This window comes from Megascapheus bottae, chromosome 10 (genome assembly GCF_031878675.1).
Source record: "Megascapheus bottae isolate mThoBot1 chromosome 10, mThoBot2.hap1, whole genome shotgun sequence".
NCBI lineage: Eukaryota > Metazoa > Chordata > Mammalia > Rodentia > Geomyidae > Megascapheus > Megascapheus bottae.
The window spans coordinates 30,161,547-30,187,750 of NC_143518.1; the positions used below are offsets into that span (position 1 = coordinate 30,161,547).

The 26,204-nt window shown below is 43.8% G+C and overlaps 2 protein-coding genes and 1 long non-coding RNA gene across 6 annotated transcripts in view; 2 read left to right on the forward strand and 1 right to left on the reverse strand.

The window, feature by feature from the left end:
• The first annotated feature begins 237 nt into the window (after positions 1-237).
• Creg1 (cellular repressor of E1A stimulated genes 1) lies at positions 238-12,294 on the forward strand. 2 transcript variants are annotated; one of them, XM_090340526.1, is made up of 4 exons: positions 238-626; positions 5,024-5,143; positions 6,171-6,355; positions 10,156-12,294. In XM_090340526.1, exons 1-4 carry the CDS (start codon positions 273-275, stop codon positions 10,157-10,159), a joined length of 663 nt encoding a protein of 220 aa, XP_090196652.1. In that variant the 5' UTR covers positions 238-272; the 3' UTR covers positions 10,160-12,294. The 2 variants fall into 2 exon arrangements, with proteins under 2 accessions (XP_090196652.1, XP_090196653.1); XM_090340527.1 differs by lacking the exon at positions 10,156-12,294 and having other exon boundaries at positions 6,171-6,359.
• Positions 12,295-12,307: 13 nt separating this feature from the next.
• Positions 12,308-19,211, reverse strand: LOC150057832 (uncharacterized). Of its 2 annotated transcripts, none has more exons than XR_016536845.1 (4): positions 19,164-19,211; positions 14,772-14,912; positions 13,473-13,643; positions 12,308-12,519 (listed from the first exon to the last, which is right to left on the reverse strand). It is a non-coding gene; the product is annotated as an uncharacterized LOC150057832 (long non-coding RNA). The 2 variants fall into 2 exon arrangements; XR_016536844.1 differs by lacking the exon at positions 19,164-19,211 and adding an exon at positions 19,084-19,155.
• Positions 19,212-24,050: 4,839 nt separating this feature from the next.
• Positions 24,051-26,204, forward strand: part of Cd247 (CD247 molecule) — a 74,906-nt gene continuing 72,752 nt past the window's right edge. The window contains exon 1 of one of the 2 annotated variants that reach the window (XM_090340532.1): positions 24,051-24,246. In XM_090340532.1, coding sequence (XP_090196658.1) covers positions 24,051-24,246 — 196 coding nt within the window. The remainder of the gene's footprint in view (positions 24,247-26,204) is intronic. The other variant, XM_090340533.1, reaches the window with a different exon arrangement.

Sequence of the window (26,204 nt, forward strand, 5' to 3'; positions counted from 1 at the left end):
ACACACACACACACGCACGCGCGCGCACACACACACACACACACACACACACACACACACACACACACACACACACACACACACACACAGAGTTTGGCACTCCATAGGGAGGGCAGGGCGGGATTACTCCCGAGGGGCCGAGCTGGTGGAGGGGCTCCGCCCCCTCGGGCTCTGATTGGCTCCCTTCGGGAGGCGTGCCTTTCCCTCGGGGGGCGGGACCCTTCCGGGCCAGTCTAATCTCTGTCCGGTAGGTCGGGGCCGGAGACGCCGCCATGGCCGGCCGTGCCCGGGGTCCCGCGGACGTCCTGCTCGCCGTCCTGCTGACATCCGCGCTGTTGTCGCTGCTGGTGTCGCCTGCGCGGGGTCGCGGTGGCCGGGGTCACGGAAATTGGGACTCGGCCGCACAGCTGGTTCCGCCGCCGCCCGAGGAGAGCCCGGCGCGCGTGGCCCGCTTCGTGGCGCACCTGTGCGACTGGGGCTCGCTGGGCACCCAGTCCACGCTGGCGGAGGTGCGCGGCCGGCCCTTCGCGGACGTGCTGTCGCTGAGCGACGGGCCGCCGGGCGCGGGCCGAGGCGTGCCCTACTTCTACCTGAGCCCGCTGATGCTCACCGCGCAGAACCTGCAGGTGAGCGGGGAGCCACGCGCCGCCTGGCCGGCTGGCGGGCCCGGGCGCCGGGAGCCGGGCGGGCGCCTGCCTGCGGGCAGCCTAGCTCCGAGAGAGGAGTTTCCAACCCCGCTCTAACGACTGGCAATTCTGCCCCGCGCCATTGGAGCGAGGGTGGTAACCTGCCAGATGCTTGCTGGGCGAAGCCCTGGAGTGAATTCTTCCCTGGTACCCTAAGGACTTCCCACTCAAGTGGTTGTGAATCGACTTGGGGCATGCATGGTGTTTCTGTTAACTTGACCTTCTACTTTTTAAAGGTTTTTCTTACAAAAACAAAACAGGCCTAGAGATTGTGAAACATTTGGCTCGTGTGATTGTAGGCTTTTTCTTAACTGCTCCAGAATTTGGATTTCATTCCACCACCACCTTTCCTCTCCCCCCCCCCCCCCAGGCTGGGAATGTAAGCTCATTGGTACAACACTTCTCCAGCTTTCAGCCCCAGTTCCACAAGAAATTCAAAAAACAGAAACTTCTTAGCTCATGGCACACAGTTATAATTCCGTGGACTCTGAAGATTGGGACAGGAGGATCACAAGTTTGAGGCTAACCCAAGCATAGTTAACTGCAAGACCCTATCTGAAAACAAAGGATTAAAAATAGAAAGGACTTGGTATGTGGTTCAAGTGGTGGAGGCTGGCCTGCTGTAGAGGCCCCGGGATGGGTGTTTTTCTTTTTAACAGTGGGACGTTGGGAATGGTTATTGCAATCTTTAGGTCCCCATATGCACACTGCACTCTTCAGCAGAGAGCATGGGGGACTGAAGGTCTTTCTTCACCCTTTGTAGGCCTTCTGGGACAAGATCAAACTCCCAAATCTGGTAGACCTCAGCTGTCCCAAGGTTGGTCTCATAGACACATAGCCTAAGAGGTTAAGAGCCACACAGAGCCACAGAACCCTGATCTGGTAGACGATCTTTTTGACAAAGATTTCAGATTTTCAGTGTTGGAAAGGAACATTATTGATAAGGGTGAAATGAAAACAACTGGTGTTCAATTGAGCACCGGCAGTATGCTAAGCCAGCATTCAAGTTTGTTACATTATCCCTTGTAATAACTTGTAAGGCTTTCACGCATTCTATAGATGAAGAATTTGAGGTTCAGAAAGGGTATATCATCCAAAGCCAGCAGCCAAATCTGTCTTGAAACCACAGGCCATAGAGCTGAATCTTGCCACAGACTATAGGTTTTTTTTGGCTCTCAGAGTTCTGTTTTGTTTTATATAAATTAACATTAGTTCTCAACCTTTCAAAGTTAATAGTTTACTTAAAGCCTTAAATTTCTAACTTCTCTTGGAAAATGGAAAGATTTGGTGACACTGGAGGCCTACATTTTCTGAGCAAAGCCAGAAGTAACTGCCCACAGCTGCATGTATACCACACTTCTCCAGTTATTCTAGTCTATCCCACTGCTTTAGGCCTTTGCTCAGTGTAGACCCATTTTACTTCATTGTGGATACACCCTATTTGATTGCAAATCAGTTACCTGGGAAGACTTAAAAATTAAGTGCAAAATGCTTTTTGTTTTAAATACCTATTCCCTCCTCCCTTCCCCCCCAACCCCTCACTAATGATTCCAGTGGGGGAGGAACAAATTAAATAAATACCACCATTATACATGAGCACATGTAAGTTAGAAAGGTGTCTAGAGAGCGGTGGTGTTATCTCCATGGCAGAAAGGAGGATACTAAGACCCAGCAGTGCAGGAACTCACCTGTGATCATATATGACTCCAGCCCTAGGTATCTGATGTCTCTAGAAAGAAGTAAGAGTTTTCTCCCTGATGTCAATGAAAAAGATATGACCATGTTAGGATTTGTCTTACTGATTTTCACAAATAACGAAAGTTTCTATCTACTTTTCCTTCAGAGCACCAGGAAACACTTCATGTTTTCTCATGGTATGGGATGTGAACTAGTTTGGAAGGAACAGGGAGACTCAGATGCAGGACCAGTTCTCATAGGTGAAATGCCTGTCCTTTGTAATGCAGAGACAGGTCCTGAGATCCAGGTGTACTTGCCACCAGGCTGTTTTTCTTGCATGATTGTGTGTGTGTATGTGTGTGTGCATACATGCATGTGTGTATGTGTGCATGATGGGGAAGATATTTTTGAATAGGAAATGTTTGGCTGGGTGCAGATGCCTAAATCCTGAGATCTGAGAATCACAGTTTAAAGCCTGCCTGGGTAAGAAAGTTCATGAGACTCTTATCTCCAGTTAATCAGAAGCAAAGAGCCAGAAGTAGAGTTGTGACTCAAGTGGTAGAGTACCAGCCTTGAGTGCAAAAGCCAAATGAGAACTTGAGGACCTTGAGTTCAAGCCCCAGTACTGGCACCAATTTTTTTTTAAATAAATAAAGGGAAGAAGAAAGGAAATGTTTGGAGGAAGATATTGCTGATATTAATTGGTAATGGCACAAAGTTAGTCTATAGGTCTAACAAGTCTGAAATGAAATCTGTGATTCGAATTTTAGTGCCAGGTCTTCACAGTATTCACCTCATAGCACTCTTGTGATATGACTCTCCCCTATCTGGTCATTTCTAATTTTTTTTTCTCATACCAACTGAAAGCAAGTATCTTGTAGTCCATCTCTTATACCTTTGTTCTCATAGCCCTTAAAGGACTGTATATACATTTGAGGTTTCACTTCCACCTGTTGAGATGACTCTCAAATTTGTGTGCATTTCTGACTTCTTCAAAGTTCTGTTTACTGTTAAGTTCTGTTCTTCCTCTTCCTCCTGATGCTCTTCCTCCTGGAACCAGTTCTCCTAGATCTGCATTTCTGTTAGTGAACCTGCATTCTTAGTAAACAAAGGATTCTCACTGCCTGTCCCAGTGCCTCAGTTCCAAAGCTCCCCAGTTTTCCTTTGGTTTTCTATACTTGCATTCCTGTCCCTTCCTCATTCTCATTATTTCCACAGCCCATCCTTAAGCCATGTCCTTATCTCCTCATGCCTGAAAGTACCTGAGCAAATCCGAAATCATCTGCCCTATCCACTCTGACCATCAGACATATATTAACAGAATACTTTTGGCACTAGTTTTATCCAGAAACCAAATGCCTAATTTACCATGTTCTTTTAGCAGTGTTTCTTGATTGAGGTTGACCTGCAAAATCAAATCCAGAGTCAGCCTGGATTTGAGCCACTCTTACTCCTCCTCTCTAAAACCCCTCTTTCTAGCACACTGGGTTTTTCCTTGCTCGCTATCTTGTCTTGTTGTTCAGTTCTATGTTTGCTTTTTTCTTGCCAAGATCAGTCCACCCTCTGTCTCACACCTTTAATACACCATCCCACATGTGTTCTGATTTTGACTATAAGGTCTTCTATGGTTGTTATATCACTCTTGGCTATCCGTACATTGAACTTTGCCTACACATTATTGGTCTTGGCAATTAGGTAGGTCTGCCTTTCAGCCAATCTAGTGTCTTTGTTTTGCTTTCTCTAAGTGTTAATTATTTTTGAGATTTCAAATGATCATAAAGTTACAGAGGAACAAGAGGCCGTCTCTGAGCCTTCTCCTCTCCTCTCCTATCTGTCTCTCTCTTTCCTATTCCTTTCTCTCTTTCTCTCTCTCTCCCTCTCTCTCCCTCCCTTCCTCCTCTCCTCTCCTCTCCTCTTCCTCCTTCCAATTTTCCTTCTTCATTTGATCTTCTAAAGTGCCTTTTTGTCTGATTTTAATAAGTTCTCTGTTTTGCTGATCACTTGGGAAAAAGCACAGTTCTCCACAAAGACACTTAAAGGTCTAAAGGTCTAAAGGCTCTAAACTGTAATTTTTTTTAGTAATGTCAACATACTTTTATGAGATTGATTTCTGAATAGGAAAGAAATGAGAATATTGTTTGATTTATGTTTGGAATGTGAGGTAAGAATTTTCCCAATTTTGAGAACACATGACAGTTCTGTCACCATGAGATAACTGAGCAGCATGATTCAGCTACTTTCTTGTTTCAATTGTGTAATTAACTGGTTGAGCAACTATTATATATATGTGTATACACACTCAGCATTGGTTTCATATTAGAATCTAATCCTGTAGGTATTTCACCTGTAAGAGCTGTCACCAGTCTTAAGGTTGAGTGGTACTGCAATTGTAATTCTTCTGGTATGTATAGAACAGATTCTGAGCTTAAAAATTATATAAAAAGCATGCTTATCCCTCTATCTCCCCCATCCCTACTTTTGGGGAGCTAGGGTCAGTCTCTATCCAAGTAGTATTTGTTTTGAGAGGAAAGAAGTGGTTACAATTCATTGTTTCATGGAAGAAGGATCTAGCTCCAGGGACGTTATACATGCAACTTGTAAAATTTATCTCCTCTTCAGAAACTGTCTTTCACATGAAGGTCTTCATTTTCTCTCTGCAGGTGAATCCATATGCTACACTGATGCTGTCGTTGGCACAGACCAGCTTCTGCAGGAAACATGGATACGACCCCCAGAGTCCTCTTTGTGTTCACATAATGCTGTCAGGAACTGTGACCAAGGTACATAGTTCTCCACATGGAGAGAGATGGGTTTAGAGGAGTATCATTGTATCAGCAGTGAGGGGAAAAAAAGATCCTTGGAGAATAAAATATAGCTGATTTGTGATTGAGATGTGTGGTTAGAACTATATCCTAATATGTCAAGGCATTTTATGTCCTATAGGTGTTCAGTGGGATATTTATGAGGCCTATGAATAATTTTTCCCCTGAAGTCAAGCAGATGTAAAAACAATATAGCCCATACATAAAATTATGTATGCTCAAGCAAAGCTGACTGACTCCATTGTGTTTTACATTGAACCACATGTAGGGTGGATGGGTTTCTTGGGTCCATGTTTTCATCGTGGCTGAGAGCAGAGGATAAATTAAGTAGGCAAAGAGGAGGAGTGTCTGTTACTAAAAGCTGCATGTGAATCTGGACAGTTTGGGTTGAGTATGGAAGAAAAGACTTTAAATCAAATCATAAGGAGAGCAGTAGGCAAAGTGTCTTGAGAACTGTCTGATTGCTGAACCAGTGGAATTTTTGCTTTTTTATCCTTGTCAGTCATAAAGACCGTAGGTAAGTTTGATTTATGGTCTGGAAATTCTGTGTGTGTGCAAGTCCTTGGCTGGAGGAAAGCAGCAATGCTCCTTGGTTCCATTAGATTTCTAAAGGTTTTTGCCATTGTATACACTGCTCTAGGTGTTTAACGTGTGCATGTGATGGATTCACAGTTATGGGATGTGTCTCATCTACCTGAGGCATTTTATTGTAGCACTTTGTGCCAGTTACTGTGGTTGCTTAAAGTTACTGCTTAGCAATGAAAATTCATATTCATAATGGCTTCTTATTTTGTTATATTTGCAATTGTTACATTTGAAATCACTGTTGTTCTTTGCTTCATGTTTCTCTCATGTGCTCTTGACTCTTTAGAATCAGGATTTACAACTAAATCCACTCACAGAATGCTAGAATCACATCCTTGACAAATGAAAGTAATAAAACGTTACTGCTCTGAGAATTGTTCGTTTCACATTTGTCTTTCAGGTGAATGAAACAGAAATGGACTTTGCAAAGAAATCCTTATTTATTCGGCATCCTAGTATGAAAACCTGGCCTGACAGCCATAATTGGTACTTTGCTAAGCTAAATATAACCAATATCTGGGTTCAGAATTACTTTGGTGGGCCAAAAATAGTGACACCTGAAGAATATTTCAATGTCACAATTCAGTAAGTATTTACCAATTTTTCTTTTTGTAATAGTGAAGCCTTTATTGGTATTATTCATATCCCATAAACCCCTTTGGTAGGCTGGTGAAGTTTAGGCTCCTTCTCAGAATAGTATACGGTTACCAAAGAAATGAAAGGTGCTGAAATTCATTTCTAAAAATATTTAAAGTGTGTCATATAGTAATATGGAAGCTTCTAAATAAAGACTAAATAACAGGACCCGGTAATGGATCTGCACTTTTCAAAGTAGTGAGAAGTGAAGGCAATATTCTAAGTTGGGTGCAGGTGGCTCACACTTGTTATCTTGGTATTCAGAAGCCTGAGATCTGATTATTTCAATTTGAAGCCAGCTTGGGCAGAAAAGTCCATTGGATTCTTATCTCCAATTAAAGAGTAAAAAGCTGAAAGTAGAGATGTAATTCAAGTGGTATAGTGTCAGCTTTTTGAGCAAAAAAGTTAATGGGAGAAAGAGGCCCCAAGTTCAAGCCCTAATGTAGGGGTGCACACACACACACAAACACACAATTTTAAGACATGTCACAACGGTAATGTGACTTGTGATTTCTCTATTATTTTAGACAGTCACAGACAGACTTACTACTAGAGCTTAATGAAAATGGAGAGAACATTCTACTCAACTTCTCAGAACTCTAAACTCTAGTCTACAGACCTGAACACCAGGTTGAGACTTTATTTGAAGGTGATATATATCAGGCCTTGGACAAACACATTTATGACTTACAATGATATTTTCTCCTGACAATCTGATTTGGTGCTATGAATTGTGGGTATTTCATATGCAGATGACCCTGTCCCAGCTTAGCTCTCTGTACTATGGGCACGTGTGGCTTATCCCACTGGGATGGGAATGTGTTCAAGGGAAGAGGCTGAGACCAAAGGAGGTCACTAGAGAGAGTGGAGGAGAAGCAGCACCTGAAGATGGGAAGGGACTGGAAGGAGGAGGCGAGCAGCTCCTTTGGCATGAGGTCAGGGTTTGGAGGAAAGACTACCAGGACTAGTGTTATTTACCAGGGGCATAGATCATACCAGGACTTCTGGCCAATCCATCAGCCTAAGGGAAGGGGATACTGACAGCAAAAGTAACAGCAATAGCAGCTAGCCTTGTCAGGTGGGTACTGTGATTATTGCTTCACATGTATTAACTTGTTCAGTTTTCACCATACCCATACAACCAGGAGATGGCAGTTCTGGAATTCAGTTCCCTGCATTCTCGCCCCAGAGCCTCCTTCTGGCTCCTAAACTAATGTTCTACCACCTACTCCTGTGGTTATCTGGTTGTTTAAATTCTTTACATTCCTTCCCCCTTCCCTCCCTCCACCTCTCTCTCTCCCTTTCTTCCCTGCCCTCCCTCCTCTCATTATTTATTGTAGAACAGCCCAAGATATGCTATTTACTCCCAGCATGGTAGTGAATTTTTTTGAAATAAAAGTTCAGGTTTTAGCCGGGCAACAGTGGCTTGTGCCTATAATCCTAGCTCCTCAGGAGGCTGAGATCTGAAGATCATGGTTTGAAACCAGCCCAGGCAGGAAAATCTGTGAGACCCTTATTTTCAATTAATCATCAAAAAGCCTGAAGTGGATCTGTGGCTTAAGTGGCAGAGTGCCAGCATTATGTGAAAAAGCTAAGGGTCAGCACCCAGGCCCTGAGTTCAGCCTGCCCCCCCCCCAATCTAGCTCCAGGTTTTAATTTCTTTTTTTTTTTTTTTTTTTTTTTTGTGGGACATGGGGCTTGAACTCAGCCCAGGCGTTGTCCCTGAGCTCTTCAGCTCAAGGCTACCACCCTACCCTTGAGTTTTCTAGTGGTTAATTAGAGATAAGAGCCTCAGGTCCTTTTGTGCCTGGGCTGGCTTTGAACCTTGATCCTCAGATCTCAGCCTCCTGAGTAGCTAGGATTACAGGCATAAGCCGTTGCACCCAGCTTCAATTTTTAAAATATATTTTTATTGTAATTAATAGAAGGGTTACATTATATTTGCCAGATAGAAGGTGCACTACTTTGCAAACATTGCTACCCTTTCTATTTTTGTCCCTATTTCCCTCCCCTCACTCCCTCCCCTCATCTTGTTTCCCCCCACCCCTATCCAATTTCAAATAAACAATAAACATATAAACAATATATCAAATAACAAGGTAAGATACTGTAACTATGAGATAACCAAGGGACAGCAGAAGAGATGAGAAATAACATAGTACCTTAAGAACAACAATCACACATTATATGACTCTTGTTTTATATATGTATTTTTATCTCAAATGGTTGAGAACTGGGCCTTTCCCAGAGCAGGTGTTTAGGAAGCACCGGCTGACTGTTAGTTAGTCTTTGTCTGAAACAAAGACGCGTGAACTCTGAGTAAAGAATCAAATGCCCTGACACTGATTTAGCTGCCATGTGTGCAGGAGAAGAGGCATGGGCCACTGACCCTCCTCTGAGCTGGCAAAGTGTCCTCTGTGAGAAAAAGAGGTCTCAATTTCAGAGTTATTACCAGGCAGAACATTGTCAAGGAGAAGGGCATAGGGGTGGTGCTGCTCTTTGAGGTTAGGGTTTCCTTTCTCAGGACAGAAAGTCTCTGAAGTGTAGTTATCTTTGTGTAAATAACATGCCCAAGGGTTGTGCTGGTGTTAATAACAACCCAGAATTGTTTTCCCAGAAACCTCCACACTGAATGAGTAGAATAGAAGCTTTTGCTCTGTTGTCCAGACAACTGCACACTTTTCTGTGGCTCAGAGATAAGGCTGAATTTTCCTTCTCTCTTATCCTGAGAACAGGGTGCCCCAGGGTCCTAAGAATGGAAGGTGCCTAGATGCTGTCTTGTCCCAGGTGCTTCTTGATGATTAATTGTCCATTCCAGTTCTGGCACAGCCCCCAGAACTGAGTTGCAGTGTGAATTGTACAGAACTATCTCCTGAGGGCTGGGACTGCACATTATCAGGGAACTCCTTATAGCAGGAGCAGGAGAGGGGAGTGCATTCTGGGACTTCCTTCTACATCCAATTGAAGGCGGATGTGAGACCTCTCTCAATGTGGTTTGCCTCACTAAACTGGAGGATCAAGCACCAGGAACAAATTTGCATATTGAGTGGAAGGTTTAAATGTTTTCACCAAGTATTTGCAGTTCTCGGAAGGATAGACATTGCCTTCTGTTATGGCGAAGTCTGTGCAGTGGAATGCTCAGGCTCCGCCTCATTGCTTTGCTTCTGGTGGGTCCAGATATGTCCTACCAAAGACAACAACATAGAGATAAAGGTCCCACGAGGTTTGCAAACGCTCCCAGTGACCTTTCTCTGTATATGGATTTCTTGATCAGCAGTGACCACAGCTGTAACGGGACATGGCATATTGCCTCCTGGCTAGGCTGTAGAACATGGAAGTAGGTATTGACTAACCACTACCCTCTGCCCTGAATGTTCATGACTCCAGCTGTTCTCAATTGTTGCCTTTTAAACTTTCTGAAAGTCGTCTTGAATGAGGTAAAGACAGCAGCCATGGCACCTGACCCATATATGCCTCTCAGCACTGTTTAAATGTCGGACTCATACCCAGAGAGGTGAGGTGGGTGCTCAAATGTGGATGCATAGGCCCCACCCACCACCCGTCAAACCAGAAGTTAGGAATCAGTCTTCAGATCATTGTGAACCATTATGTGGTACTCTAAAATAGCTAACATTAGGTCAAAATCTTGACCTGTTGGGTCAAAAGTGTCTATAGCACTTCCCGAGAATGAAGAATCAACATTGGTCAGTCCAGCTAACGAGATAACTATTATCTCTCTCCCTTTGCAGGTGAAGCAGAGTATGGAGAGTTGCACCACGTGTGGAGCTTCTTAGGCTGGCTCATGCACACTTCCAGGGCTCAACATTCCTCTGCAAGTTTCCTGTATTAGCCAGTTTTCTGTCATATGCTGATTGGTTTGTTTGCTTGAATTTCTTGGAAGATATAGCTGCTGAATTTTTAAGACAATATTTTAAAGCCATTTTCATAGAGAAATGCCTTTCTTTATAACAAGTTTCTTTAAATCCCAGTGGTTTTCCAGTGGCTCCTCTAGGAGAGTACATAGCAGATTCAGATTGCCCCTTGGCGCCAGGAAGAACTTGAGTTTTTTAAATTACTGGCAAGCCACTGTGCTGGGAGGGTACCCTCCTCAACCCTTCTACCTGCCAACCTCCTGGAGCCAGGTGCAGAGGGGCTGAAAGAGGGGCTGGCTCATGAAGAAACAGCAGTAGTGACCATAGATAGAACTTCCTACACATGCTCATGGAGGTTTGACAGTCCTGGAAATTGTTGATGCAATGTAGGGAAAAACCATTTCTTGTTTAAAAAAAACCCCAAAAACTTTCAAAAAAAAAAAAACAAACTCTGCTGGGTGCCGTGGCTCACACCTGTAATCCTAGCTACTCAGGAGGCTGAGATCTGAGGATCTCAGTTCAAAGCTAGCCTGGGCACTAAAGATCATGAGACTCTTATCTCCAGTTAACCACTAGAAAAGTGGAAGTGGGGCTGTGGTTCCAGGGGTAGGGTGGTAGCCTTGAACTGAAGAACTCAGGGACAGTACCCAGGGCCCAGAGTTCAAGCCCCATGATAGAAAAAAAAACCCCAAAAAACACAAAACAAAAAACCCTTTCTAACCTTTTTATATTCCAAGCTCATGCTTACCTAGAACAAAACAATTCTATCAAACTTCCTGAATTTGATTCCCTCCCCCACCAGGGGACACTATACATACAATTCCTCTAAAATGAGATTGCAAAAGAAAGGGGAAAGAGGAGGTATTATATATGTCTAGTATTCTTTTATGAGAGGAGTTAATGCAAGCATAAACCAGCTTCAGCCAGATGCTTCTTCCCCAGTGACTTTCCATGGCTTTTAAAACTCTCCTCTCAGCAATGATCCTCAACTGCTCTAAATTTCTAAATGGCTCCTAATGCTGCTGCCTGAATTAGGTCATCTAAGGGAAGATGACATGACATTAAAATAATTTCTTCAGAAGAGAAGGCACTGCATGGCTTTATTACCTATGTACATGACAGGGGCCAGGAATCAAGCTATTGGATTCTTAATTGGCAAAGAGAAGAAGTTAAATATGAACCATCAGTTTTGAAATCTAGGAAATGAACAGAAATCCAGACACTTCTGCTAAAATAAATGATTTATGTTCAACTTAATGAAGTAGACTTACCAAAATCTTTAATGATTAAAAGCATTATTTTAACAAAGTATATTGTTCTTTTTCTTTTTTTGGCAGTAAGGGATTTGAGCTCAGGGCCTTGCACTGATAAACTCAATCTCACCTGAGTCTGCCGCTAGCCCTGGGCTTATTTTCTTAAGCATAGATGATAATATTACAAAGCCTCATTGTCCAGTGTTGGAATCCTTTGTGTTTTATTCTAGCCTATTCTTAATCTAGCAGCTAGCTGTTCCAAAACTAGAAGGGAATCTGTCATTCTTGTCTATTGACAGACAGCTTATTGTTTCCTAGGCTGTGAGGGATGGCCAGGATACAGCCTTTGTTGCAGGTCCTTGGATGCCAGCATACTTGGCGGTAGAACTAGGTTGAGGCCATCTGTCTAATATTTTCCCTTTGTCCGCTTACTGTTCTATTTTCAGCATTGGGCACTGTATAAAATACATCCATATTCAGGCCAGATCCAGTTATCCCACAGAGTGAAGTCAGCCAGTTCTTATAGTATTCAGTGTGAATGTTTCCCTGTCGCATTCTGATTGGCCAGGAGAGGGTGCTGTGGGTTACTTTTTGCTTAGGTGCCAAGCGTATTTTTTGTTTTTGTTCCTGTGTGTGTGTGTGTGTGTGTGTGTGAAGAGAGGGTCTCACTAGTTACCCAGGCTGGCCTCTAACTCATAGTCCTCCTGTCTCAGCCTTCTAAGTACTGAATACGAGGATTATTGGAATAAACAAATCACACACAGTTCGAAGCTGGCTGTTTATGTGGCTGTGCGGATTAAGACCATAGGAATGATGCCCTGAGGGCTGGATTAGGGGGAGATGGGTCCTCAGTGGTGATGCTGGAGTACAGGCAGCTCAGCAGGTACAAGAAGGGAACCAGACGCCTGGTCTGCTGCTGCTGTTGATGTAACACAGGGTTATCCTCCTCCACAACTTGAGACTCCCTTCTGGGTTCCCATTCCACCTTCTGCCAAAGAGTCAGATTTAGGGGAAAGCCTTGGTCTAGATACCAGGTCAGATCCAGATCAAAAAAGAGTAGAGCTGGAACTCCAATGGTTCATTTGTGTAGTCTAGCTACACAGGAGACTGAGATATGTGGACCAGAGTTTGAAATCAGCGAGGGCAGAGAAACTGGAGACTACTTTATCTATCTATCTATCTATCTATCTATCTATCTATCTATCTATCTATCTATCTTATCTATCTATCTCCATTTAACTAGTAGAAAGCCAGAAGTAAAGGTGTGGCTCAAGTGTTAAGAGTGCTAACCTTGAGCAAAAAAAGCCTAGCAAGGGCTTAATGTCCAGAGTTCAAGCTCCAGTCAGTACCAGTACAAATCAAAATAAAAAGTAGATATGGGTCATGACCTATGTGCCTGAAGCTGCCCAGGTCAGGTGGGTACATGTATCAGATGTCCAGATCAGGCCATTCATCTGCTCTGTACATCAAGATAATTTGTCCTTCCCTTCACTCTTCAGTCTATTTAGAATCCATTTTGTATGTAATGTTCATCCTTTCTTAATGACAAGACCAGATGTAATCTTCTTGTGAACTAGTCCTAAAATAGAATCTTTCGACAATGGGACAAACAGTGACTTGGTTCTGCCTCTTTAGCCTGCTTGGTCAGCCCACTAGCCGTCTATTCTACACAGTGTAGCCCTTAGCATGGGCCCTAGATCTGGAAATGACAAAACACCATGGTTTTGCTACTGTTCTCAAATGTTTAACTTCTGGAGGTTGTCCAGTGCACTCTTTTGCTAAGATCTCAAGCGTCACCACTGCAAAACCTCAGCTAGCTTTCTCCACATATCTACCATTCATCCCCAGAGCACATTGATGCTGCTTCACACTTCCCAGTGGACTTTGCTGCTTTTGCACATGATCCTTCCTCAGACAGGCATCACCCACCTCCTCACTGACCTCACTGGTTAGGAGTGTGTAGTCTTGAAGGCAGCCTGAACCTGGTTCATGATATCTGCAATGGAGCCTCTTCGTTTTGTAGAAAAAAAAAAAAAATCAATCCTGACAACTTGGGAAACTGAAGCAAAATGATTGTGGGATCGGGTTAGTCTGAGGTATCATGGAGATACTCTGCTCAATAAAGAAAAAAGAGAGAGAGGGAAGGAGGGAACAAAGGAAAAAAGAAAAAAAGGAAAGAAAATTTAAGTCAGTGCACAAAAGGCACATCCGATGCTATCTAAAAGACCACCCAATTTGTAAATACTAACTGCTTTCCTTTGTTTCAAACATCTACTGGGAACTTATAGATTGAGTCTTCTTGAAAAATAAAACTTAGGATTGTCAAAGTACTTCATTTTTACAGGATACATATCATTTTATCTAACCCTTATAATGAGTCCAAGAGACAGATAGCATGCACATTGTGTTTCTTATTTTACAGGGAAGGTAGATTCCTGTCACACTGTGGCTAGTGTGTCGGAGTTCCCTACTGTGTGCCTTGAAGAGGCAGAGCAGTGGGGAGACATGATCTAGGATTCTGGGATCAGACCTCCTGAGGAGGAGCCACCAGGCCCAGAACCCAAAGCAGCTTCGGAAACTACAGTTCCATAAAACTGCCACTAGAGGTCTCTGTGGAGCCACATTGAATTGACAACTGGACATCTGCCCATCGTGGACAAGTGCTGTTTATTTCTTTTTTGCCATATTGCCATTTTTCCTTCCCTTTAAGGATGACGACCATCCTAAGGGGCTATCAAGTGACCCTCAGTGGCAGGAGGGTTATCTTTAGTCCTGTTCCTTGAGCAAGAGGTGGCTACCCTGACATTTTAGGGCAGCTTCCTAGGGGCCAAGCTGGTCTTAGGGAAGGCCCTGCAGTTGCCTCTACCCTGAACAAGCTGAGACTTTGTCCTTTTAGTCTTTAGCATCAATGAGAATGATCTGTATGGAATCAGAGCATCTTTATCACTGTCAAAATGGGCAGAACTGTACAAACTCAGAACCCAACTGGTGTATAGAAGCCAGGAATACCTGCTTCTGCTTTAGGCCCAGCCCTGCAGTGTGGAACTATTGGAGCGGCACCAGAACACAGCCTAAGGAACCATACATCTGGTCAGTGTGCCACATCCCAGAAAAGACAACCGTTAGTGAGTTGGAAGGGAAGGAGCATTGGAGAGGCAGAAAGGATATACTTAAATATAATTTCTGGCTAAAAAACACTTTTTTGAGGGGGGTTGTCATAATTCAGTCCCTTCATCTTACATTTGAGGACATCAAGGCTCCAAGAAGGCTTCACACAGCAAGTGAAGACAAAGCTAGGGCAGGGCCCCAGTCTGCTGTGTTTCCATACCGCAGCTCTCTGTTGCAGCACACTGAATGGAAGATTCTTTGGAAGAATCAGAGCTGAAGATTTTTTTTTTGAAAGAAAGAAAAGACACAAAACAGTTGAATAGTTGTCAAGAATATCCATTCTGGGCCTGTGTGGAAAACTGGTCCCTCAGATGGTCTGAGGTCTGGAATTGACATTTCACAAGATGACTTTGTGTTTGCTCAGGCGCCCCAGAGCAGACTCAGTAGGGCTTCTGCAGCTAAGTCATCATGGAAGCTGAACTATCTGGTCATTACAAACATGAGACAGACATGCTGAGTTCAGACCTCGTGCTCTAGAAGGATTTAAGATGAGGAAGCACACAGGTTCTGAGGATGTGGGGCCTCCCTTCCATGTAGGAGGGCTTGCCCATACCCCATATCTCCTCCTTCCTCCTACCCACTCCACAGAGATGAGGACCACACCCTTATCCCAGGTTCCCAGCGCTCCTAGATTTTCACCCAGAGCTTCTGCCTCCACTCCACTCACAACCTTCTGGTGTTCCTTTCCAGTTTGCAGTGATGATTGCAGATATTGGTCACCTTCCCTGAATGATGTACAAGGGAATCCTAATACCTCTCTCTGTATAGCAGATAATGGCCAGTATGGCCCATGGAAGTTCAGATACTTATTTTCAAAGCTGTAAGCCTGGAACTTGAACCTGGATCTGCCTATTCTAAAGCTGATGCACTTCCGTGACTGTAGACCAGCACCCAGATTTAAGTGACCATATTTTTAAATTTTTATTGTTATTTTAAAGATAATGTACAGAGGGTTACAGTTACAAAGGTCAGATAATGAGTATATTTCTTTTTGAGTAATGTCATCCCTCCTTCTCTCACTCTCGGCCAGTTTTTCCCTCTCATCCCCACCCACAAGTTGTATAGTTCATTTTCAACACAGGGTCTAGTGAGTGAGTACCACTGCTGCATTTCTTCACCCTTTAGCCCTCCATTTCTGTGCCTCCCGTCTCCTCTCAAAGACAGATAAAATGAACAAACAGAACAAAAGCAAAACAACAAAGAAAAAAACCCTTGTGTTTCCATTTCCTGGAATTCATTTTGGTACTAAGTGACAGTCTTGATTCTGTTACTTACCAGCCTTGTGCTTTTGAACACAATTTTTAGTTTCCTTAATTGTGAAGTAGAAACTGAAAACGAGTGATGATGGCCTTATTGACTTATCCAGAATATCAAAATGACAAAAAAAGTGAAGTTGTCATGGAAATGGAGCCAGACTAGTAATAGGAAAGCTCTTTTTCCAGGGGAAAGTGTTGGGCCACCAGCAGCAATATTATTAGGTCATCTTTCACCATTTCCCCCTTTTTTTACATCATATTTCAAATGTCACGTTTAACAAACAAGTATTCAAGAAGAGACTCTCTACCTACAATCACTGGCACACATTTTAGAATTAAAATTAAGTTGAGGGTTGTATGTCATAGATACATATTATTATATATAATAAAACATGATGTCTATAGAGTCTATAACCCAACATAGATTTTTATGTTTATGTAGTCATTTTTCCTCTTATGTCCTTGTGTGTTCTTTTATTTGCTGTGTTTGGATATTTGGCATGCTGTTATTCCTTTCACATCTCACCGATAAAGATAAAACTTGGAGGCTTAATTTTCTTCAGAACAATTAGTCTTTTTAGAGAAAGGATGCATTAGCTAAACTTCCCAGCAAGGTAGACTCAGGCTAGTTGTGGCTATGAATTTTCTGCATGTGTAACACTCAGGACTACTCAAGTGCATGTTACATGTTCAAAGTCATATGGATTATGAAAAGCGCATGGAATGGGAGAGTCCATGCAATGACCTTTGGGTCTGGCACAGATCAGGTTCTCAGTAGATGCAGCAAGTATTCTACCTGAATTTATCTGCCACTTGTTTCGCTCTCTTCTGAGTTGGCTTCATTCCTGGACAAACTTTCTCTACTTAGTGAGAAAGAGGCCAGCATCTAAGGCTTGTCTAGTTTTCAAGGGAAGGCCAAAGAATAGCTCCCAAAATTTTTGAACTTCAGCACACATGCCTTGAATCATTTTGATAAAGAGAAAACCTGGGACTAGTAAAGCTGGTGCTTTTGTGCTTCCGTTCAGTTACCTGGCAAAGGGGAGATTGTCTAGGTGGGCCTGACATAGGGGAGACTTTTCTGTGCCGATTTTTCCTCCAGCTGGTTGCAGAAGAATAAGACAGAGAAATGTACTATACAATGAAAGAATGGCTCTCTAAGTGTGTGTTTTTAAGGTACTATGAGTGAGTAGAGAGGATGAATGCAGAACCCTTCTCAGCACCACTGAAATTGCATTGTTAGGCTGTCATGGTCCACATAGAAAGGCAGACAAAATTCAGCTGGGATAAGTCTGGAAGCTATTGATAACTGTTTCCTAGTCCTGTAGCCCCAGCCAGTGTGAGCCCCTTTTTGCCCTGCCCTGTCCCTGCCCCTCTCCCCCAGCTCTGGCCACATAAGAAAGAGCTATAAAAAAGTAGACTTGATTGGACAAAGGGGCGGGGAGCCTCTCTTGAATCAAATTCAGCCTCTTCGACAGTAAGTACTAAACCTCATCCTCCAGGTCCCCGCCGCTCATGCCTCTCTAACCATAGTTGAGATCATGCCCTCCATTCATGCTCCAAATTCTGAATGAATATCTACATGCCAAACACTACATTCAGTTCTAAACATTCACGTAGCCTAATGTGGTTTCTAATCCCAGAGACTGACCTTCTGTGAGGTCAAGGGATGGTTGTGTGTGTGTGTGTGTGTGTGTGTGTGTGTGTGTGTGTGTGTGTATCCTTCCTCCCTCTCCTGTTAATTACCATCTATATACTGGATGATTTACATTAAAAAGTAAATATGTGTCCATATGATGGAGTTCCATCATGAAGAAGAGAGCCAAAGCAGGTGCAGAGCAGCTGGATTAAAGGCCGAGGCAAGGGGTACCTGGTGGATATGACTAAGCTTGGCTTGTCTGGGCTTGTCTGGGCTTGGCAGAGGGGTGAGGCTTTGCAGTGGTGGGGTATTTGAGTTAGCTAGGAAATGGGTTTTCAGTGTGGAGAAAAAAAATTCAAGCAGAATGATTTTTGTGAAACAAGACTGGGAGTCACCAAAGGGCCTCTGGCATACAGAATATGGCATGGAGGCTGAGAAGCTGAAATGAGGGTTTTTGGCTATACTTCCTGCCTGTGGTGACTCTTCAGAGAAGGGCTTGGCAAGAGGAGAAGCTTGTGCTGGGCTTCCCAGGGCTTGCCAATCCCAGAGGGGCCAGCTGATGATGGTGGAAAGAAGCCCAGGTGCTCAAGTGCTGGGAAAGTGCCTCCCCAGAGAGGAGCCTTGGGGTGGAGTGATCTCTAGAAACCACAGGGACAGAAGCCAGTCTTCCTTCTTGTGCTTTTGTCTCCAGTGATCAGGCCTAAGGAACAGCAAGGCTTCCTGCCCTATCCCTGCTGCTTGGAAAGAAACTGCCACAGAAGAAGAATTAGGGAGCAAGGCAGAGTCTGCAGGGACCGTCGGGTACAAGGAGTTATAGGAGAGCCTGCAGCTCCTCACAACATGACCTATCTACTTCTCGACAAAGTTTGCTGACTAAATTCTGTTCGACTATCAAGCATAAAGAGCATTCCCTGTCCCATGGGTCTCAAAGGAAGTGAAAGGGATGAAGCAGTCACCTGGTGCAGAACCTCCCCTCCCCGTGCCCCTCAGCTTCAGGCCTGCATCTTCCCTCGTGGCTACCTGTCTCCATGGAAAGATGGTTGGGGTTACTTTTCCTGGAAGTTTGACAAGAATCTTGTAAAGGGCTCTATGGGCCCTTCCAGAACCTATCTTCATACACAGCAGAGAGTAGGATGCTGTGATTAGCTGGTGTGTGTGTGTGTGTGTGTGTGTGTGTGTGTGTGTGTGTTTGTGTGTGTCTGTGTGTATGTAATGATGGCCACAGATGGAACCCATGGTGGTATAATCCGCACTCAAGGTACCAGATCAAGGCTTAGGGGAGACATGAGGTTGAAACTTCTCTCCCCTGTCCCCTACAAAAAATGGGTAAGAGATGCTGGTCATCTCACAGGAATTGCTTATTTGAGGCACTCCTGGCTGCTGACCCTCAGGCTCTACCTGACCTCCCTGCAGTGGCTTCCTCTGAAAGTGCCCACCCAGTCCCACTGCACACTCGTGGCAAGAACAGTTATCAAACAATAACAACACTTACTACTTTCTATTTGCCCAGAAATCTTCCCCTTCCATCCTTCAATTACAAATGACTGATTCTGTGAAGGCTAGGAAACTTACCTGTTCCCCTGCAAGCAATGGGTGAGCCAAGGAGAGCATTCCTGAGATGGATAAAGGATTGTGACTATGTTAGTCATCCGTCAACATGTCATAATCATCCCAAACCTAACCATTTTGAAATAACTATTGTTACTTACCATGATTCCATGGATCTGTAACTTAGCCTATGCTCGGTGTGGCTAAGTCTATAGCCTGTGGTCACTCCTGTGGCTGTAGTCTTCTGCCTGGGTTGGATGATCTGGAGCTTGGTGGTGTCCACTGGGCCACATGTGGGCTAATTCAGGCTTTTCTGCACGGAAACTGCAGTGTGAAAATGTGCTGTAAATATTCAAGATTTCTTTTAAAGAAGACATTTACTGTAACGGAGTAGTATTTAGGCGTTCTTTATGTATTAAAGAAGTAAGCCTTTCTTAGAGTGCTGCAAATGCTTTCCCTTAGTTTATAATTTCACTTTGAGATTTGTTACAAATTTCGATTTGTTACACGCGTACATTTTACCACAGAATTTTGTGTAAATGGAGTCATTCACTATGTGTACTGTTTTGGTATAATGATTTGAGAGTCACATGTTGTGCTTACCAGAAGTTGATCCCCTATTATTAACGAGCATTTCCTTCTTTGGATGTACCATTTTTATCTATTCATTTGTTGAACAATCAGGTATTTTGAATTACAACAAATAAAGCTGCTATGAATTTTTATGTACTAATTTTTCCTTTTGCATAGATATCTAATAGTGGAATGGCTGAATTATAGTGGGTGTTTAGTGTGTGTGTGTGTGTGTGTGATAGTCTTAGGGCTTGAACTTGAGGCCTAGGTGCTGTCCCCATGCCTTTTTGCTGAACACTAGTGCTCTATCACTTGAGCCACAGCTCCACTTCCAGCTTTTTGGTGGTTAAATAGAGATAGAAATCTCACAAACTTCTCTGCCTGGGGTGGTTTTGAACCATCATCCTGAGATTTCAGCCTCCTGAGTAGCCAGGATTACAGGTATGATCCACTGAACTATCAAACTGGTTTTCCAAAGTGGATGTACAAAGGTATACCACTCTTGAATTCACAAGTCAGTGGATTTGTAATTTAGGGAAGGCTCAATTAGGTTAGTCTTTGGTTAGTCTTCCTGGGTAAAAGTTGCAATGGCCAGTTGTGCAATTTTGTCAGTATCAGTGGGTCTGTAATGGTATCTCAGTGGGGTTGTAATTTGCTTTTCCTTGATGACTAATGATGGTTAACATCTATTCATGTGCTTCTTATTGAATTCACTGTCTCACGACTAAGTTTAAAGAATTATTTCTATATTGCAGATATAGATCCTCTGTCTGATATATATGTTTACAAAGAAGTTCTCATCTGCAACTTTAAAAAAATATTTTCCCTGATATATCTTTTTTTTTTTTTTTTTTTGGCCCCGCTTGCTCCGGCCCTGCTCGCTCCGGCCCGGCTAGGCCCCCTTTCTAGCTCCGGCCCCGCTCGCTCCGGCCCCGCTTGCTCCAGCCCGGCCAGCTCTCGCTTGCTCCTGGCTCTGCTCGCTCCGGCCCGGCTAGGCCCCCCTTTCTAGCTCAGGCCCCGCTCGCTCCAGCCCCGCTCGCTCCGGCCCCGCTCGCTCCGGCCACCACTCGGTTGGGCTCTGTTCACTTCAGCTCAGCTCGCTTCTTTCGCTCTCTGTCGCCGTCGCAGTCTTGTCTCTGCCACTTTTCCGGTTTGGTTGTGTCTCGTCTCTGCCACTTCCGGCTTGGTTGTGTATGTGGGATACCGAAGAATCGAACCCGGGTCTTTGTGCATGCTAGTCAAGCACTTTAACCGCTAGGCCAAACTCCCGGGCCCCTCCCTGATATATCTTTAATTTCTAGTCTAGATGGTCAGTTTCTTGCTTGTATGGGTTATGCTTTTTGTGTTCTATCACAAAGATTTTTCGCCTGTGCTTTATTTAAGAAATGTTATAGGATTAGGGTCTACATTTAGTCTGATGAACCATTCTAGATAATTTTTGTTTATGTGGTAAAATAAGTTCCATGTTTTTCCACCTAGATAATTCCTTTGGTCCTCATTGTTTATTGAAAAGCATATCATTCCCCATTATATTTCTTACACCTTTATCTAAAACAAATGGGCCGTATGTATGCAAGTCTATAATATAATTAGTACTATGTGGTAAGTTCATTGGTTTAATATTCCATATGTGGCAGGGTCATTTCATTTTCTTTACTTTTCTTTTATATAACTTTCCTGGTTATGCTTTAGCATTCTTTTGATATTGAAATATAATTTAGGTAATATAAAATTCAGCATTTGAGGGGTAGTATTGGAACTAAATTCAAGTACTTTCAGTTGCTAAGCAGGTACTCTAGTACTTAAGATACATTCCCAGCCCCTTTCTCCTTTAATTATTTCTTTTTCAGGTAGAATAGCTGGTTGTTGCCAAGATCTCTTATAGGCTAAGACCACAGGCATACGCCACCACTCCTGGCTTAGTAGTCAACTAACATTTTTTCTCCAGGCTTGCCTCAAATTATAGTCTTCCTGCCCACCTACAAAGTAGCTGGGATTACAGTTATGAACCATTCTTCCCCACAAAATTCACTATTTTACACTTCAGGAGTGTGTGGTGGTATATTTCTGTGATTTTAGTACTTAAGAGGTTAAAGCAGAAAGATCTTGAGTTTGAGACCCAGCTGAACTACATATAGTTATTTCTAGGCTTCCCTTGGCCACGTGGCTTGAAGCTTTCACAGACAAACAAGCAAATATCGTACATATACTGTGCTGTACATGATCATCTAATTCTAGAACATTTTATTATCTCCAAAGAAAAGCTCATACTGTAAGTAAATAGCCCAATCACCTGTTCTACCTGCCCCTGGCAAGCTCTAATCCACGTATTTGTCTACTCTGAATCATTCATATAAATGAAGTTTTACACTATGTGACCCTTTACTTTGCACAGTGTGTGTGTGTGTGTGTGTGCCAGTCCTGGGGCTTAAGTGCAGGGCCTGAGTACTGTCTCTGAGTGCTATTTTTGCTCAATGCTAGCACTCTACCATTTCAGCCATAGCATCATTTCCAGCTTTTTCTGAGTAGTTTATTGGAGATAAATCTCACAGACTTTTCTGCCGAGGCTGGCATCAAACTGCAATCCTCGGATCTAACTCTCCTGAGTAGCTTATCAGCACCCACTATATAATATATCTTGATTGGTCACTCCTTTCTTGATAGTTTCTTATGATGATTGAATTTGTCAATTTTGATGATGTTCAATGTCTCTGGTTTTCGGTTGCTTGTGCTTTTTGTGGCCTGACCACAACTGTACATTAAATTTTTTCATGTGAACTTTGTAATTAGTTTATCTTGTTTTAGTTTTATCAGTATTTATTTCAACAAGATTGATTAATTCAAAGAGAACTGTGGACTTAAAAGGGAATTTTACTCTCAAAATACCTTTTTAATTACCCAACTTCTTTCTGCATTTTTCAGTAGGTTTTTTATATCCATGTTATAATTTTTACTTAAGGTTTTTCCCTAGGTTTTAATCTTTTTCTTTGTTTTGTTTTTAGATCTTTCTTGGCTATGTAGCACAAATTAGAGTTGAATTGGTCATGGAGCACATACTGTCCTCAAACCCAATACACTTCTGCCTTGGCTTCCTAAGTGCTGGGATTACAGGGCTGCCTTACTATGTCTGGCTTTTGATCTTTTATTGTGATTCCAGTGTTTAAATGTTGACAGCTAACCTAAGTGTTTGAGACACTATGTAATTTCTAGAATTTCATAACATTCAATGATCCAGATTAAGGTCAGAGCCACAAGTTCAGATATACTCCAGCTCTGTGCATTTTAGATAGGGAAGTTAAAGTCTAGAGGTGTTGAATGACTGACATAAAGCAAGTAGATAGTAGGTGAACATGCCACCACATCCCGAGGATTTAACCTGACTGAATCCAGAGCTTTGCCGTTTTTTTTTTTTTTGCCAGACCTGGGCTTGAACTCAAGGCCTAGGTACTGTCATTGGGCTTTCTCAAGGTTAGTGCTCTATCACTTGAGCCACAGCACCACTTTTGGCTTTTTCTTGTATGTGGGACTGAGGAATTGAACCCAAGGCTTTGTACATGCTAGGTGAGCACTCTAGCACTAGGCCATGCTCCTGACCTGAGCTCTGCCATTTTTATCTTTTTCTTTTTTCTCCAGTCCTGGGGAGTGAACTCAGGGCCTAAGCAGTCTTTGTGCTTTCCTCAAGGCTAGTGCTCTACCACTTGAGCCATAGCACCACTTCTGACTTTTCTATGTATGCGGTACCAAGGAATTGAACCTTTGTCTTTGTGCATGTTAGGCAAGAATTCTACCATTAGACCAAACTCCCAGCCACCACTGCCATTTTTATCAACTTCCAAAAAAAATACTTGAGGATGAAAGAAAATGACAAATATTCTTTTTTTTTTTTTGTGCCAGTCCTGGGCTTAAGCTCAGGGCCTGTGCACTGTCCTTGGATTTTTCTCAAGGCTAGAGCTCTACCACTTGAGTACCACTTCTGGCTTTGTTCTATGTATGTGACACCGAGGAATCAAACCCAGGTCTTCGTGCATGCTAGGCAAGCACTCTACCACTAGGCCAAACTCCCAGCCCACAAATATTCTTATAACATTGTGAACTTACATTTGCCTGGGACCTGACTATATCAATCAAAATAAGAAATGGGTAAATATTAGGCAAAAATTCAAGAGGAGAAACAAAGGGAGGCATATAATAATCAAATGAGAGAAAAATAAGATTCAGACTGTGAGGAGACATACGCACATACCCTGCACCCTCAAACCTCCAGAGCTTCCTGCCTAGGAACCAAAAGGGGGAGTGCGAGTTTCTCAGTGTTCTTAGCAGGTGCTTTCTCAAAGGCCCATGGTCCTCTACTTCCTGGAGAAGCAGCATCAGAACAAAGCCAGCAGAGACTCCTTCACAGCCTCCTTTCTTCTCCATCGTCCTAGCCACAGCAGTCTTGGCCTCAGCCTCTTGGCCCGGGCCTGGGAGAGGGACAAGATGAAGTGGAAGATACTTGTTCTGGCCATCATCCTGCAGACGCAGCTCCCCAGGACAGGTAAGGCTGATGTCTTTTTTTTGCGGGGGGAGGGGGATGTTGCAAAGATGGTCCAGGGGTAAACAGGCAGTAGGTTAGGGAGGAGCTGGTATCCTCCCCTTCCCAAATTGTTGGCTACTTGGCAAGGAGGGATCTGGCCCAGTGCAAGAATCTGCTCCATTACAGCCAAGCTGGGCACAGATTCAAGGCTAGCTGTTTGAGAGCATGGCCGCCCAAGTAAGGATTTCTTAGTGGTAAGGAAGAAATGAAGTCCTTTGTAAGGAAGGACAGGAGAGAGGGAGGAAGAGAGCCACAGAGGCAGACAAGCACGGAGAAGCAGAGTGCTTAACACACGCTGGATCAAAATATATCAGCTTAGCCGTGTGTGGTGTGATGGTTTTCCAGTTGCGAGGTCTTCTTCCTCCACCCTCGCGCTAGCACCACCACTCTGCCCCTTCCTTTCTCCTTGTCAACAAAGAGCATTTTGCTGGGCAGTCTGGTTCTAGCCTGGGTCTCCTTGGCCTGAAACACTGCCAGGACAGCAACTCAGTAGGGTTGAGGAAGGAGGGAAGTGGCTTGAAGAGGAAGTGCTACCTTTGCAGTCTTCTGCAGAGCACTGGTTTTACCACCTTCTGGCCCAAAGGGTCCATGTCTGGGCTCAGTCCTGTCATGGCTGCCCCTGAACCAGTGGCTGCCCTATGACACGCCCATCCCTGGCTCAGCGACTCACCCCTCACTACTCATCACGGATAGCTCTGCAACTGAGCAGAAAGCCAGAGATGCTGACGGAACATGGGAGACCCATGAGAAGAGGCGTTTTGTCAAGTCACCACATGAACAATAACCACTCCAGAAGAGAACTTGCTCCTCACCTCATTCTAGTTCATGAAGGCCCAGCTTTTCTACCTGCCTTAGCTTTCGGCCATGTTTTCTAGCTAGACCCTGGAGAGGAGAATACGTAAAAGGAACAAGAATGCGCTGATATCATGTTGCTTTTGTATCACAAGGGATGAGATGTATTGGAAGCTAAAGAAATAAGGAAAGCCGCCACAAGCCATCTTTCAATCTCTAGCTTACAGCTCAGCTTAGTGTGGGAAGGCTGGAGGGGAGGAGAGGCAATGAGCACATCTCTGTTCCTACCAGGAGACTGTTCATGCTAAAGAATATGCAGACCGGGCTAGTGCCTCTTTTGAGGGTTCCATGGGCTTGGTAATCCTGGGATTTTCTGTAAAATCGTAGCTTTCTTCTCAGAAAGGCCTTGGTGGGGATGAGTCACATGGTGGGATCAGGGGACCAGAGTGAGCACACAGCCAACTACCCTCCTAGGCAGGAGACAAGGATTCCTCACAGCTGGGCTTCAGTGGCCTTTGGGGGACCTCGGGAGCAGTAGCCCCTGACTCAGAACCTCAGGTTTGGGAAGTTGCCTGAGGGACATCATTTAAATGTGGGTGCTCTCTTGCAGTTCCTCAGGGGTCTATTTGCATCAGGCTGTGGGGCTGAAGTAGAGGCAAAGCAAAGCTGGGAGAGACTGCTGCCAAGAGCAGAGGACAGGAGAGACATGCCCATTTCCACAGTGCGGGACGAAGCTTCAGGGCCTGGACTTTGTACTTCTCTGTGTCAGATGAAAGTTTTTTTGTTTTAATTTAGCTAAAGCTAATAGACAAATGTTTAAAAACTGTCCTAGCACAAAATAAGGCAAGAGAAGGCCTGAGGCGCCTTTAAGAGTGGTGACCTGTGTGCCAGGCGGCCTGAGAGGAGCCTTCCTTCTTTCGGCTGGGGAAGGCCTGTCCACAGAACAGCCCTCTGGGTCATCCTCAGTTTCTTTTTTGTTTTGTTTTTTAACCTTTAACTTAAGAAAACAAACCTAGGTCTTTTCTATTTGGACAAGCCCAGATATTTGGGATCAACATCCATGATAGCCTTAGCTTATACGTCTGCCAAGGCGGTTTCTTCCTGGGGCTGAAAGAGATGAAGATGAT